This window comes from Epinephelus lanceolatus, chromosome 18 (genome assembly GCF_041903045.1).
Source record: "Epinephelus lanceolatus isolate andai-2023 chromosome 18, ASM4190304v1, whole genome shotgun sequence".
Lineage (NCBI taxonomy): Eukaryota > Metazoa > Chordata > Actinopteri > Perciformes > Serranidae > Epinephelus > Epinephelus lanceolatus.
In genome coordinates this window covers 18,497,395-18,514,469 of record NC_135751.1, presented here as the reverse complement: position 1 = coordinate 18,514,469, position 17,075 = coordinate 18,497,395, and the positions used below count along the sequence as shown (strand labels likewise).

General features: G+C 40.0%; 1 protein-coding gene across 1 annotated transcript; it reads right to left on the bottom strand.

The window, feature by feature from the left end:
• Positions 1-2,836: 2,836 nt before the first annotated feature.
• On the bottom strand, positions 2,837-6,975 carry LOC117268909 (visual system homeobox 2). Its single transcript, XM_033645662.2, has 3 exons — positions 6,515-6,975; positions 6,058-6,215; positions 2,837-4,796 (listed from the first exon to the last, which is right to left on the bottom strand). Exons 1-3 carry the CDS (start codon positions 6,753-6,755, stop codon positions 4,374-4,376), a joined length of 822 nt encoding a protein of 273 aa, XP_033501553.1. The 5' UTR covers positions 6,756-6,975; the 3' UTR covers positions 2,837-4,373.
• Positions 6,976-17,075: the final 10,100 nt, after the last annotated feature.

The following is a 17,075-nucleotide window of genomic DNA, read 5'->3' as shown; positions in this document are numbered from 1 at the left end:
ATTGTAAAACTAGAGCCTATGGAGACTTTTAAAGGTCCAGTGTGTAGGATTTAGTGGCATCTAGTGGTGAGGTTGCAGAACTGAAACTGCTCCTATATGCCAAATATGTAGGACAACTTTGGTGGCCAATCCGGTCTCACTCCAAGTTGTCGAAATCTGGTGCTTGGGCAATGACTTGCGGCATCAGACACTGAAGAAAAAAGCCGACCTTTCACGTTGGCATGATATGCGGGCGGTCACCATTATAGTTTAACAGCACTTGGCAGTGTCAGGGGGAAACGCTACAGGACAAGGACAAAAGTTAAGGCTCGAAAGTCTGAATAGGGTGGGTGGGAATTATGGTGGATGGGTCCAACAAACATCGACTTTCACCCCGGAGAGCGGTGTTTGCATCCTGTAAGATTATAAAGCCAAACCATGTTCTTTTTTACCTAAACTTATCCCTGTGATATTGTTGCCTAAACCCAACCACGTGTGTTAGTTGTTGGAGGAAAAGAAACATCAATTTGCATTGTTGAACTGACGTGGCGCATTTATTTTGAAAGAGACAATATGTAATTGGTAAATTTCCTGTAAAAACGGAAGTGTATTTTGAAAGACAACAATGCATGTAACAGGCAGAACTCGACACAGCATCCCAGAACGTCAACAACCAACGTACCCAGATAACCTTTCACGTCTGGACATTCTGGACGCGGACGGTCCATGACCAAACGTTGATATGTGACAAGGTCAGAGTGAGAATGTGTTGCGATGGCCAATGCAAAAACGCTAATGGCCCTGTTTAGATTCAGTGTTTGGTTTGTCCGTTCTGGGCTACTGTAGAACAACATGGTGGACTCCATAGAGACCTGTATAAATGGCTCATTTTAAGGTAATGAAAATTTAATGATTCTTACTTTCAGGTAATTATAAACTGATGAAAATATAGATATGTAGTTTATAAACCATTTCTGCCAATAGATGCACCTAACTCTTACACACTGGATCTTTAAATACAAAGGTTTAATGGGCAGAAATGTCACACAGACACCTTTTTAAAAAGTTACTTTTACTTAAAATAAAATATGATGATATGCTGGCACAGTTCCAGCCATTAAGAATTGCTGCACAAAGACAATAAAAGTGGTGCAATAAAGCAAAATGTGTAAACTGAGGAATAAAAGGCATTTTTTATATTGCCATTTTTAGTCTCTTTTATACTTTATTTCCATACTTTATATTCATTCTGTATGTAATTTACAACATTTTAAAAGTGGATGGGTCCAGTACTGCTTTCTACTTTCTGAAAAGTGCAGGGGCCATGTCTCCTCTGACCCCCCATTAGTTAGGCCCCTGCTAAAGAGCCACTATATTGTCCTGTGACAAAGGGTGTTGCTCTGCTTTTGTATTGCATGTAAAAGGTCTATTGGAATCTTATTTTAGCTATTATTTCCATAATATTCCATTATATTTACATTTACAATCTTTTTTTTATTTAATGCTTCCTAAATTCATCTTTTAGGGGTCCTGATAAAGGAGGAAGATGCTGTAGGATTTCTGAAGTAATTAAACACCAGACTTGTTATCTCAGCCAGCATATCGAGGTTAGTGTGCGGTATGAGAACCAAGAACAGAATCTATGACATACATTTTTTTACTTCCGTCATCTTTGTGTGGGGCCTAATTGGGGACTAATTGAGGCCAACTATTGTCATATAAGGATTCCGCCCTAATTAGCCCATATTATGGTGTCCCACCATGTTTTAGGGAAAAAGTGTAAGTTGATTTCTCTGCAACTTTCATAAAGTAAACTGATTATGAAGAATTATAGTCGGAAAGTTTTTTGGAGAAATCTGTGGGAAAGTTGGAGGAGTCCTTCCACCTATTCCACCTAATGAGGAAACAAAACAACTCTAATCTTCCAGCATGCTGCCCTGATCCATTTAGAAAAGAAGTTTCAGATTTGACCCAGTGACCTCATCAGTGAGTGAGACCAGAGGTGAACTTGAGTTGTTGAAATGTGACCTTCACTGACCTCATTCACTGCAAGATATAAATTGTTTATTATTTGTCACGACAACAGGGTCTCCAAAAAGATTAAGCAGAGTAACACACCTTTGGAAGTTTCACTATGGTCCACACATCAAATAAGATGTGTGTGACTGCAGTGCAAAAAAGAAATGTACACATCAGCTGGATTTGAAGAACACATATTGTACAATGTATGTTGCCTTGTCTGAAATATGAGTCTAATCGATCCTGTCTGAGGACATCTTCATGCCCAGAAGGGGGCAGCGTTACACTGCACTGTTAGAGGACTGTCTCACCACTCTAAACCTGTGGTCAAATGCATTAACAATGCATGCAAACAGGCAATATCATTTCCATATAGACATATGGAGTAAAACCTTAACTTCAACTAGAATTACGCCAGCACATAAACTATACAGTGTGTGCAATCAGTGTAGTAGAAAAGACCACCTAACCTGACCAAGTCATGACCATGAGACCAGAGTGTATCAAGACCGAGACAAGACCAAGACTTTGAGGGGTTGAAGTCAAGACCAAGACCACGGCAGTGCGAGTTCGACATTGCACGACACACTTGCGATAAAATGCGGAACATGCAAACTAAAGTCACTCTTCAAAATTATCTGAAAGATCCACATTACCATAAAAATACCCATAGAAAACAAATGAAGATTCCTCTTCACCTCTTATAGCCACACTCTATATATGTTTGTGTGTATAAGTGTACTGTAAGAAATGTCTCAAGAAAATAATCAAAAGGAATTGCAGAGGTGAATTTTACATGTGTGATTTTTTTCTTTGTTTCTATGAGCAAACAAATACAAACACTAAGGAGCTGAAATCAACTCCACCATTTTTATTCAACGCTCAGTTTTGCACAGGAAACTTAATGATGTCCTGGTAGTTGTGGTCTTGACCAGTCTTTAAATAAAATCCAGAGTCCTCTTTGTCTGAGACAGAGTAAAAATACGTTCAAGATGAGATCTTCAAAAACTGGTGTTGAGACCGGTCTCGAGACCAAGACCAATCTCCAGTACTCCAACACTGTTATAAACAGTCAAAGTTATGATAAAATGCAGTGTTACCATCCATTACTTGAGTCATCCAATACTATTATTATTTATTACTTGCTTAAATTAACTTGATAATTTATTAGTTCATTTGATGTTTTAACCCAGTATCTTCTCATGTTCTGTTTTGACAGTACGATGAAAAATACTGTGTGCCATAGTTGAAGACACACACATGGAATTATAAGATGTTTTCAGACATACTGCTGTGTTTGTTTAATAAATGTAACACATGAGACTCACTAATAATTCACCCTCATATCACTCAGATTAATTTTGTCTGCAGTTTAAAGACAGTTGAGATGCCGTCACAACCTGAACTTAGCAGAACAACAAAGTTAGATTGGTCACAAGCAGATCAAGGATCATTATGTCACATTTTGTGACTTCATAATTTATTTTATGAACTATTATTTCATCCTGGTATTATCATTTTCCATGAGTCTCAACTTTTCTTCTCTTTTGATCAACAGCTCTTTATGGAATGTGCCTCACTATCTTTGAAGACAGAAGAAGTCAGTATATTATGTCCCTGATGCATACAGTTTTAAGAAAAACAGACGTGTATCATATATACAGACTCACTCGTCATGATTTCATTTTTCAGTTATTTCCATTGTTTCCTGTGAGGACGTGTGGCTGCACGCAGACATCCTGTCTGTCTCTGGAAGTAGCCCGAGAGGTCAGGGATGAGTTCGTCATTAGTGAAATCATTTAGAAATGATCTGACTGTATCCGATTTCAGCCGTGCCCCGATAGGCTGATATGATAAGACGGCAACATTTGTCACTGTTATCTGCTGATGACTGACCTGTATACAGTGTGTGCCTTTCAGTCACAGTCACGACTTGTTGAGAACGGCATTCAGAATATAGACAAACATAAACAGCACATGCGTGTGAGACAATCAGTCACTTGTTAAAGGAATGAAAAATGGCAGGGTACAGAGTTTTTACAGTTTTACACTTGTATACGTGTTAACCACCCAAACTTTAAAGGAACTTTAAAAGCGCTATTTAAATAAAAATGTCCACAAAATGTCAACACAGACGTTAACTGAAATGTACCATGAATATAAGACTGAAAATAGTGCGGCAAGATAAATACTTGTTTATAATTTGATAGAAAATCACATAGAAGATTACAATAGTGTTTTATACTGCAATAAATCTTTAATCAATGAAGGCTAAATAATAAAGTGCCTCATCCCAAATAGGTTTAAAAAATATTTTCTTGCGTGTTCATGGTGTCTAAGCTGTTTTATTATCTTTACAAAAGGAAAAAGGAAAACTATGAATCATTGTGCATGGCATCATCTTCCTGTGTTTGTGACTGTGTGTCGCCTCCTGACATGTTTACTGTGCTGTGGATCTCGGCCTCGTGTTCTCTGGCTTTGGCCCTTAGCTTGGCGATGCTGCAGGAACGGAGCTCCTCTGAGCTTGGCCCCTCCGGCCTCTCCCACTTCCCCGACCTCTGGGTCACAGGCTGCATACGTACGCTCAGCACAGCACTTGCAGCTTTTGTCCATGGATAGTTCTCTCCTTCCTGTCGTCTTTCCCAGTGCTCGCCGTCACAACTTTCTGTCTGCTGTTTTAAATTCCTGCTCGTTTTCTCAGATGTTTCATCATTGTCTCTTTTTACATAAGGCCCTGCGAGCTGACCCTGGAGTTTCAGCTGTCGTCTCATCTTGGCACGGCGGTTTTGGAACCACACCTGAAAACAAATGAAGGAAAAGTAAATAGAAATGACGAGGAAGCATGAATAAACTTCTTTTTTTTTTTTTTTGTTAACAGTGTAACAGCAACTCAGTAAGTCAGTCAAAGTTTTGGTACATGACTCACCGACTTTGACGTAACGTGCAGAAACATGATGGACGAAAGTATATGTTTGGTTGATGCTCAGAAACTATTAAATAATTCCCTTATTGCACATCAATTTTTAGCTCAAATGTAATTTGTAATGCGGTATGCAGTATGTTAACATTAGTTGCAGAGTGACCTAGATTAGTTAGAAAAGTTATTTTTTAGCTCTATCCCTGAGAACAAATCAGGTAAAGCAGTATTTTAGTAGTTTCAGGGATTATACATATGAAGAAACAGCTATCAGTGTGTTGTTTTAAAGCTCTGAGCAATATAAAACAGCACATCTTGTTAGTAGCGTCCGTGTTGTTTCAAAATTCCAACTTTAAAGCTCTTGAACACGCCAAAGTCAGAAAAATGACTTCCCAACTCAGGATATGGGACCATCTGAGGAGCATGTGAATGCAGCATAACCTGTATTCACACTGTTTGAGTACTTTGAGAGTTGAATTTGAGGATATGGTTGATATGGTTGATATGGTTGATATGTTAAGTCAACTGACACGACTGTATGTTCAGTAAAAGAGTTACAGGCTGCCGTAATCATTCCTCCCATCTCTGAAATGAGATATCTCCTATCTAAAATCCCTGTCTGACACAATTCCAATCTTGTAATACAAAAAAAATCTATTTATTTATTTTAAAGACAACTTTTAGAAGATATCCGCTTCATTCGACTATCTCCAACTGTGCACTTTTGCACAGAAAGTGCTGAAATTTTTTAACCCCTATCTCTAACAGTGTAGCTGTGTTAGTAAGGAATCTCCTTATGGCCGGTAGACAAGCAGAAGTACTGAAAGTAAATGACTGTGTCAATGTACATATTGGAATGTGAGTATATCTCAAAAAGGTGAACCGATCCTTTAAAGCTATGTTGCATTAATGACAGAAAAAATAATTTCCCAGACATCTTTTCTTTGCTGCAACATTATGCATCTTCCTGAAATCTTGAATTAAGAAATGTGTGTGGATTTAAATGTTATCACTCGACACACGTGGGACTGATGGATCTGCAACAGAGTCGGTAAGGCATTTACGCACTGTACATGAAAATTAATATCAGCTGAACGAGTATAAGGTGAACATTTCCAGGAGGAGTTCAGAGTTCCAATTACCTGTACTCTGGCCTCGATGAGGTCCAGTCTGAGGGCCAGGGCCTCCCTCATGAAGATGTCTGGGTAGTGGGTGGTCTCGAAGGCCTTCTCCAGTTCCTCCAGCTGCCAGCTGCTGTAGTTGGCCCGTGCACGACGCTGCTTCACTGGCCTCTGTTCATCTGGAAAGCACAGCGCGAGCACCAATTACACAATCGCCAACGGGTGACAAGGAACTAATGGCTCTAGATTGGATAATTAGCACAGCGATCATTAGCTCCACTTTAACACTGCTTGATAATTGATTGTTAGTTACAAGCTGTTAGCCAATCTTTTGTAAACATTTACATTGTGATCAGATGGTGCACACTGACTGTCTTAGAGACTGTGGTCAAACTGTGCCAGTTTGGCTGTGCACTATCTGCACCAGTCCAGTGTTAACAGCCCTTTTTTGGCCACAGCAGCTGCAGTTTGAACTCACCTATGCCCTCTGTGAGCGGCGCCATCCCCACTGCCTGTGTGGCCAGGAGAAAAGCTTCCTTGCGTGGCTCTGGCTGCAGATAATTCCTCAAGGATTCATAGCTGATAAAGGGCCCTGGGATCAGAATCTGAGGTTGAGAACCCAGTCTGGTTGGGAAGGCAGGGAAAAAGTGAGCTGCAGGTGAATGGAAAACTGCAGGCAAGAGAGTGGATACCAGCTGCCCTGGGCCAAACATGTCCATGCTGTTAAGAGTCCAATACTAAGCGTCAGTCCACTGCAAAGGGCCAAGTTGACTCCTACAGGGATGCTGATAAAATGGTGAAATGCATCCCAACATCCAGAAAAACAAGAAAAGTTATGGTTGTCCACTAGATGTGTCTGTCCAGTTGGTTGTTAAAGCTGCTGTGTGTGTCTGAGGGGCTCAGCGCAGGTATAAGGTGTTGCCTGAGGAGTAAAGGTAACGCTTGAGTAGCGGAGGTGGTCTCACCTTAGCTTTCTGTGCTTCTCCTCCAAATCCTCTCCCCCACCTTTCCCAGTCACATGACCTCCAAACAGACAGCAGGGCTTGGTTTATAGGACGGAGGTGAAAATCCAACCTGTGATTCATCTCTCAGTGGATTATCAGTATTACTCCGTCAGTGTTTGCGGTATTCGTCATTGCTTTCCAAACCACAATCTGTTCCTTACATTTTAGTGATAGGATATATGTCCCCTGACTTTTCCTCTCACTGCCTACCTGGGACAAGTTGCAACATCTTTGGCTTCTGAAATTTCAATCAGTGAGATGGACAGGAGCTCAGTGTGTGGAAAGTCACTTGCGAAGATGAACATGTGTGTGTGCTCATATAGGCACGTTCGCCTTAAAGATTTGCACAACTCCTATCTGACCGGTTTAACAGTTGTCAAATATAATAAGAACAAATTATTGCAAAGGACACGTAATGAAAACACAGGTTGTTCACTCCTGTGGGATGAAAACAAGCACACAAGCGGCAGACCCTGAACAGCAGGTTCCAGGATAAACACACTCCTCCTGACAACAATGAGACAAACCTGAAAGGTCATTTGCTGAATGTTTTGAAATCCCTCCTAGTAACTTTGTGTTTACTCCATTGTTGATTTAATTTTATTGTTTTTTCTAAAGTTGTGACAGGCTGTGCAAAATTATCATGTCTGTCAACGAGTAGAGGCAGCGCACACACACAAATCCCTTCTTTGCATGACAGTAGAAATCCACTAATGAAATATTAAAGGGGAATTATTAAGCTCATTTTCAGGTTCATACTTGTATTTAAGGCTTGTACCTGAACATGTTTACACGCTTAAGTGTTCAAAAACACTTATTTTTCTCATACACAGGGCTTTTCTTGGTTCAAAATGAGGCATAGGTGCTACTGTCCTGGTCATGTGCATACACGTGCATGTGTACCATGGCTCCAGAGAACACTTTTTTACAAGGAACATCTTTTTTTGGTGTTGCACATTGTAGAGTCCCTGCACACTCGTCTCACAGCAAGCTGCACATTGAGAGCAACATTATTTGTCCAGCTCAGACAACGGCTTGTTCTGGTGGAAGTTAGGTTGTAGCTCGTTGTTCACTTTATGTCAAAGTGTCATTTGTGTTTAAACAACATTTTACTTATGAGTTATTGAGCCAGGAAGATAAAGTCTGTAGATATCTTTCCAACTTTATGAACTGCACAGAGTTGCGTTCACAAACGCTGCCATTTACAAACCCTGACTGCCATTTGCAACCGTGTTTCTAAGTGCCAGCTGGCAAACTAGGCCAATATTAAAACACCAAACAGCAGGGACCAGAAGACTAATAATGACCTCATCGACTTTGTTTTGCATTAATAGGGCAGGTGCCCACTTTGCTGCGGTCAAGCCAAAAATTAATGTCTTTCTTTCTCTTTGACACTTTTGGCAGCACCTTTTCTGGTGCATTGCTGATTAAGATAAAGCGCCAACACGTCAGCGTTATGTTGCAATTGCAGCTACAAATGACAGAACTCCAACAAGTGTAAGGCTTGTTAGAAAAGTGTTTTCCCTGAAGACACACATAAGATTTTTTTTTAAAAAGCTGAGGCTGGACAAAATTTGATGGAGGTGGTTGCCTCATAATTCTCTATGCAGGAAAAACCCTCATATATTGTCTATACTGCAACACCAGTCAACCCTCATTCTGAGACAATCCATTTTAGCGCCTGTCTCTTTAGGCCCGGACATGTTCTAGCTGAAATATGATCCAAAAATCGGGCAGACATTAACAACAAGTTTACTGGTTACCCTACCGTTAGCTTGTAGCTACATGTAGCAGTGTAGACTACATTATGTAGCACTAGCAGTAGCGTGCCTGGAGCAGATCACTATATACGTAAAAACCTTCACGAGCTGACGTCCTCTTATAGCTAAAGCAGAAATGTTGGAAACAGAGTATTTCGAATAGTTTGAAGCCTGAGGTGTTTGCTCACAGGGATTACTTTTACATACGTACAACATACAACTTTGGCCATGTTTAATATAAACATCTGACACTGTAACACTATATAATCATGACAGAAAGTAAGGAAAAGCATAATAGGTTCCCTTAACACAAGGTAAAGCAGGTATAATGAAAATGTGACACCTGTAACATTGGCAAATGTTAGAAGCTTTTTTAACCAAACTTTAAAAGAGCATTCCATTTAAAATGCAAAATACTTTCTATCCTAAATCTGTGACTGTACAGTGGCTGTTTAATAAATGTTTCATTAAAAGGACAAGAGCAAATTCTGTAAAACAAAATAATGCAAGGACGTTGCCCAAGTGCTAACACCAGTTTGTGCTTCTCATGTATTAGCATTAGGATTATATTCAAGTCACACAGTGCATCAGCTTCTCTAAATACTGCCGATGTTTGGAAAACCCAAGGTCATTTAACAAGACTTAACACTGTTCTGAAAGACTGTCCTAACCATCTGGCTGAGAAAAAAAAAAATCTGTGTCCTGGATTGAAAGTCTTTCACTATGCACTGGGTGATTTATTTATTTTTTTATCCACATGATCTAATATAGTCAAATATCTTGTTAAATGAACTTCTGGGTTTTTAAGACTGGCATTTAGCTTTCAGAAAACCTGAATTTTAGCACTGTGACTCGAATGTAATGCTGAAGGCCACAAACTTCCAGCTACCCTTATTGCACACTTCAGCACAGACTTAAAGTTAAACAACTAAAACGTATTGATTTGTTGCAAATTTTGGCACGAAATCTACTTTGAATGCCACTTTTTAAAACTTGCTTGCATGCTACCTAGTGAGTTTGGCAGCGTCACCAGATAATTTGTCAAAACATTCACTGTCAGATGCAAGTGCTTAGTATTCATGTTCTATCCTGTGTTTTTAATAACTGATATACTGCAATAATTAGCGGTGATGTATTCTTACCATCGTTGTAAAGTATAAAAGACAGAAGTCAAAGTGTTACCGAACACTTACTGGATTTTTCCATCTCAGATCAAAGCATTCACATCAACACATTAACAGCCAAGACAGGAAGATTATTAACACTTTTTTTTCTATGAGCAAGGCAGCTGTAGCTTAGTGTTGATGGATCTCTGATGAGATGATCGCCAGCACTGTCTATGTGAATTAAACACAGGTGTGTCAATTAATCCGAAGATACATATCACCTAACAACACATCTTGCAAAACTGCTCATCAGCTCAGACGGCGGTGAAAACATTTCGCTGTCAGTGTTGTCACCGCTGAACTGGCGAGCTGAGGCAGCTTTGATCAGCACGGGACCTCTGCAGCAGGCAGCTGGTCAGAGCTGAGGTGAGTCACAGGGTGGTCATTCCTCTGCGAGCAGCGAGAGCTGCAACTACCTCACCTGTGGCCCTTTCATCTGCACCTGTTTAAACACTAAATTAATGCCTTAGGGGAGGCGGTAAAGAGGTCAGTATTAGGGTTTGACTGATTTGGATTTCTTTGAAGCTCATGTTGAGACTGAAAGACGATAGTTGAATTTACATGGTTTTATTTCAGAAGAATTACAAAGTTTTACAATTTCACCCATAATTTGTTTCTTGAAATTGTGAAAAAATCACTTTACTGGCATTAAGAACATCACTGGACACTTGAACTCTCCAGTGAAACTTGACTAATAAAACATTTTTAGCAATAGCATCTTTGCATAAGGTAGCCACATCTCATCTATATTATTACCTATCTACCTATCATCTATATAATGTAAATAATTTAGGCTTTACATTAATTATTTAATGTAGGTGTAGTCAGGGAGGACCACCGTCAATGATGGGTGACATAACCAGCTGATTAAAAAAAACTTTTAGCACTTCAGTCTGTTTTTGTGTATGCACGTGTGTGATGGCGGAAACAGACAGACAGAGATTGAAAGAAATCATTTCTTGGGTTTGCAAGTTCTGCAGGGAAAAGCAAAATAGATTAAACGTGTCTAGTTTGAGCTGCGGCTAAATAAACACTGTGTGTGGTGGGACTGACGACTGAATAGCCATCTCCGTTTGTCCCTGGCACACAGGTAGTTACAGGGATTTCTAATCTGTCTGAAAGTAGACCCCCTTCTCCCAACCCCCCCAAACTACTGTGTTTGTCTGTGCCTGGGTCTTTTAATGCCCATTGATCCGGATAATCAGGGACAAAATTGGTGAAAAACCGGTGGGGGAGGTTCTGACAGTAGCTGCTCAAAAGAGCTGCTTGTGGATAATTGAAGGAGGCATTAAGACAACAATAGTAATGGCTAATGCCAGGCCTTATTGGTCTCTCAGGTATCTCAAGCTCCCTAGATGACAAGGCAACACTGGTGATCCACAGCTAAAATGGCAATCATCGTATCATTAGCAGACCCTCAGCTGCACAGACAGAATGTGCATTATCTGAGGGTTTAGCAAGTCACCAAAGGGATGCCCTTCAGATGGCTTTAGTTTGAGATGGACTTGTTGGAACTTGCATTCATTCATTGCAAAGTAGAGGGAAAAGGACGTCTGAAATCCCCCCAAATGTGTCTTTTTGGATCACAGGTAACATCGTGATTCTCAAATTTGAAAAACCTCAAAGGAATAGCCTACTTCCCCCACAAAATCATCATTTGTATGTCAAATACCCACCCTGTGTTATGTTGAATTCATCAAGAAAACTTTTTTTTCTTGCATGCCTCCAAGGTGAATGAAAAAACTGAATTGGAGTGAAAGGTGGTCTACGTTTAACAACAGTAAAACTATTTTAAAACATCTTATTGCAAACTTTGAAACAACTAGTCCAGTATAATTTCAGTCTAATTTATCCAGTCATTCGCCCAATACTTCCCAATCATATGCATTGTCAATACAACCTTCCTATTTAAAATGCCTCTGCACACGAGTAGCACATCCAGGAGAGCACATTTGCATTTGAATTCTGCTTGTACATTCCACTGAGCTGACTTAAAATGCATGCACTTGCCCAGGCACGATGCTTATATGGATATGAGACTGTTTATGTGGAAGTGTGTTTAATAGTAAAGTGTTAGCCAAGCGGAAACCTCCAGGGCTCCCAAATAAAGCCAACAGGAAAGTGTCAAAAACTGCAATTCTTTGAGTGGCCACTTGAGGCTGGCTCGAGAAGCGAGTCAACCATTGATCCAAATGTTAAAATGCCCAACTCCACAGCAGAAATAAACATGTTTACAGCTTGGTACAAAAAACGGTTTTGGTCTCTATAGCTAATTTCTTCATTTATGACAACTGTGCGAGGGGGTGTATTTTGTATAACTCATCCGTTTACATTTCATGAAGGCTTGGGCTGTGGCCACTTTGAGTGACAGGCTTTCTGCAAGGTGACTGGCAGTCTGATCCACTCCTTGCTTCTCCACAGCTCCACCCTCTCCTCCAAATATTGTCACTTTTGGCTCCAAAAAAACAAAATGATGACAGCTTAAATACCAAACTCAAGGCTAGTGCGAGTTGTCATGTTAGCTATGTAAGTTATTTAATACAGTCTATGGTTTTAGGTAAAATGCATGTTTTTGGGGACTCCTGAGCATACGACTGGATACATGAGACTTGGATTATACTGCACAAGTTGTGTGAGAGTTTGTAAACTTTGCTATAGTTTTGCTGTTGTTAAATGTGGCCCCCTTTATTGACAGTTCATTGAGAATTTTCTGTTTTTGGATTCACCTCAGGCCAGCTAGAAAACCTAAGTTTTCTTTACGAGTATTACAGGACAAAGGGTTAATAACTACTATACAAAGGATTTTGTAGGTAATGTATTCTTTTAAAGTCCCCCTGCAATAAAAAATACATTTTGCTTATCGTTGCTTTACTTGGATGCCTGGCTTTCACTGTGCAGAATGACAAATGTGCAGAGTTTGACAACAGAAAACTGTTTTCACATTTGTTTTCTGAAAAGAGAAAGTTTTTCTTTTCTTATAGTAAACCTGAGTTTAAGATGTGTAGCATTGCAACCAGTTTGGAAGACAGTCATGGTCCAATATGGAACTTTCCCAAGTGTGCTCTGGAAACTTGAAGCCTCCCATTAAATGATCTATCATCTGGAATTTATTGCAGAAAAGCACTTTCAATGAGTTGAAATCCGAATTAAATGATGCAGGCTATTTACCCCCTTTTTTTCCTTGACAGACATGGCTGAAGTGGATTAACTCTCACACTCTGCCCTTAGTGTGATAAGATACGATCTAACATAATGGAGATCATGAACACTGCACATTATATTATTCTTTCCCATCCACTACAATGGCACTTCAGCTCATAACGCAAGAGTTCTGCCAAATGTCATGCGAAGATGGATGATTATCGTCAGCTCCACTGTCATGGGAATATATCTATCTGGTGTAATTTGCAGGCTGGAACAGCAATGAGCACAGATAAGATCAATATTTAATGAAAGTCTAAGTGAAGCTTAAGGGTTGTCACTTATGCCTCTGCTGTTAATGACATGTCACATTATCATACTTATCAGATTGGGTCAATCTTAACTGCAATTACTGGCCTCATTTCTTTTTAATTCATTACAAATGTTGAATCATTTCAGTCGTCCACCTCTGTGCAAACACTGGAATATATTCTCTGGCTGCTTGTATGTTAGTGTCAACCGTCTGCAAAAACTTTAATATCTATTAATGGGAGCGTGGGTCAGTATAATTCAATCAACACACCTAAAATGTGTTTGTAACTTGGAAGAAAAGTGTATTTCATGGCTGAGGAAGCCCCTATGCTTGGTGCCTCACTCTCCCTGGTAATAGTATCCCGCAGTGAGCAGGCTGATTGTTTTAGTCCTGGATCACTGGCCATGGGATAAACCTGAGAGCCCAGTCTGCTTTTCATGTCAAAACCTTCAAGGGAAAGCGGCCACAATCCAAGAGCAATCACACTTGAGACATCAAAGTGCCAGAGAGAAGAGAGGCGAGAGACGGTCCACATTTTTTCCACGCAAGCCAAGTGCAACTCAAGCGTGGAGGAAGAGGAGATGATCTAAGGCGAGGGTGCCATTGAGAGGAAGACGGAGAGCAGACAGATGTGCATGGGCAGGTAGCGGCACATCGGGGCCCCTCCTGTAGGTGAGAGAGACACCGAGAAGCCTCTGCCGGTCACATTCCTGCTCGCTGCTCATTCACTGTCCACTTTCACATGGGCAGGAAGACCCACTGACAACCATGTACCTGCACTTTGAAACAGTATTCCCATCATCAGTGCTGGAAGAAGTATTTAGATTGTTTACTTAAGTTAAAGTACAACCAATATAAAAAAGTAAAAATACTCAATTGAAGTAAAAGTCCTATATTTAAAATGCTATGTAAAAAGTATTATCTGCAAAATATACTCTAGGCATCAAAAGTTATCTGTAAAAATGTGAAGACTTTTACAGTTTTAGTAAGTCGAGCTGGAGCTAATTTTAACTGCTAGCTACTTTATGAACAGTTTGGTAAATTAGTGCAACAGTTCCCAACCTATAGGTCAGACCCTCTCCAAATGGTCACAAGCTAAACCTATGGGGTCATAACATGATAATATGGAAGGAAATATAGTCATATTTTGCCCTTTTACCATTCTTTGCCATTTCTTTGTGAAATATTAGACAATTTGATATTTTTGGTCCTCTTAAACTCATTTAAATGAACCCATCTGAGAAGTTTTGAGGGAAAATCCTTTTTAGAACTGCTAAATCTTGTAGACGTCTAAAACTTAACAAGGGATCCCGACTAGACGATGCTTTTTTTTTATAAGAGGCGATGAGCCAAAAAACACTGGGAACCACAGATGACTATTTGTGTATCAGTTAGTCATGCTGTGTTGCCTTGACTCCTTGAAGTAAACTTTGTTTTTCTCAGCATACCACCCTGGAAAACAGTGAACATATTGATTTATTGATTGATTGGGGAACATGTTTATCAACACCCGACACATCCCTTTAAAAACTGTCACACAACTCCTGCAGTATAATCAAAAGGTGCGTTCCAAATCTCATACTTTTCCTTTTTACTTTTAGTATGTACTGCAGCTGTCCTTAAAAAGTACGTACTGTTGCATGCAGTACGCACAGTCGAGACATACTACTGTCTCATAACATTACGCCCTGAACTTTGACCCTCTTTCTCATATATTTGTTAGGTTGGCGATAAAACAAAACACTGTACACCAAGTGCGCCAGAGATGGAAGTTGTTGTTGTTACTTTGCAATGTATGTAGTTTTAACTTTGACGTTATAACTGCATACAAGGTAGATTCTAACATGGTGGTAACCTTTATGATTATTTTGTGCATTTAAATAATTAATATTCCTATTTTTACTATCAGACTGGTCATCATGTACTTGAATTCTCTGTCAGCCGTCATTGCAGCCTCTGAGAGCCGTCAGCTGTCAGCAAGTGGTCATCTTGGTGGCTCAGTCAATGTGATGAATCAAAAGCATGCTGGCATGCATAGTGCAGAATACAACTGGATGTAGTAGAACTTCCTGGTATTTTTGGCATACTGCATTTGACATACTATGAATGAGGACATACTAAATCTTTGTCTGGCATACTATATAGTATAGAAGTATGGGCATTGGAACGTACAGAAAGTCAATCCAGTCGTATGCTCAGTACTTTCTGAACACATGCATTTTGCTACGACCTTAGACTTGGATTAAACTGCAGGAGTTGTGTGACAGTTCATGAATGGAGGTTTTGAAAGTTTTGCTGTTGTTAAAAGCGGCCCCCAGTCAATCAATAAATCAGTATGTTCACAGTTTTCCGTAGAGGCACGCAAGAAAATTTTGTATTTTACAAGATCAGCATTTGCTTTTCATGTAAAATCTTAATCTGAAGACTAACTAGTAAAGATGTGAAATACATGTAGTAAAGAAGAAAGTGGAATATTTCCCTCAAGTAGAAATTCTTAAGTTAAGTATAAATACCTTAAAACTGTACTTAAATAGTAAGTACAGTAAATATACTTAGTTACTGCCCATGTTTACCCTCAATAACTATGTACTATGAAGATATTTTGTAACCACGAAGCAAAATGTTCAGCATGACCAAATGAGCGTTTGGCTCTCAGCAGCTGCATTTCAGGGCATCCAGCCTGGTATGATGAATAAAGGCAGAGGTTGTTAACTTGTCAGTGGTCCGTCAGACTATTCAGCAACACGCCGGCCCCCCCTCTCCCTCCCAACACTTCCTCGTTAGCTGTCATTCATCTCTGTTCCGCCTCACTGCTGCCCAGCCAATAGGATGCTGGCGCCTGACCAAGAGCCCAGGCTGCTAAGACTTGTGTTGTAAGTTGATAGATAACCATAAACAGAGCTCTCGGCTAGTTACAGGACACCATACAGGTGCAATTAACACATCAGACAGGCAGCAGAGAGGGGCATGAGGCATGATGGGTAGGATATGATTGGGTTTACATATGAACAAGTTAATTATAGGAATGGATGTGTGAATACATATTCATTAAAGGGGATTTGGAGGCAGTGAGGTGTTCAGAAGACAAAGGCACATATATAATGATTTCACAATGTCTTGGGTTTGATTTCTGTGCATGAGTCTTGTCACAACTCCAATTGTTTATATATTTTGTTGCCCAAACACATGAAGGAAACATGATTTTCAGTATGTCCTTCTTTCACAAAAGAAGGCAATTTTTGATCAAACTTTAAAGTACTTTGACCCCTAGCCTTGGTTATTGTGTTACATTTTAAATGAAAAAGCTGCATTAATGTAGTCTGAGACAACCAGCCCAGGTATCTCAATGAATGCCTGTTATTTCTGAATGACAGATTCCACTGACCCACCAGTGTGGGCATGTCTCACCCCCTCATTGAGGATCCTTATGCCGTGGATTCATCTTCATGTCCTTCTCTTTAACAAAACACCAGCAGCAAAGTCTGTGCTTCAAAATGGCCTACCCACATCACGTCTTCAAAGCCCCCTTTGGTCTGTGTGATTGAACAATTACCGCCATGGTTAATTTACTATCAATAGGGACGTCCACTTTCCAAGTTTACCGGCATGCCTACACATTGTTTAACTTATCCCTTTGACTCCATCAAGAGGTTTT

Excerpts from the sequence above, each read along its gene's own strand:
- LOC117268909 (XM_033645662.2), bottom strand. The coding sequence starts at position 6,755 with ATGGACATGTTTGGCCCAGGGCAGCTGGTATCCACTCTCTTGCCTGCA. Across the intron at positions 6,216-6,514 it reads GCCGCTCACAGAGGGCATAG|ATGAACAGAGGCCAGTGAAG; the intron begins GTGAGTTCAAAC and ends TGTGCTTTCCAG. Across the intron at positions 4,797-6,057 it reads TCATCGAGGCCAGAGTACAG|GTGTGGTTCCAAAACCGCCG; the intron begins GTAATTGGAACT and ends ATTTGTTTTCAG.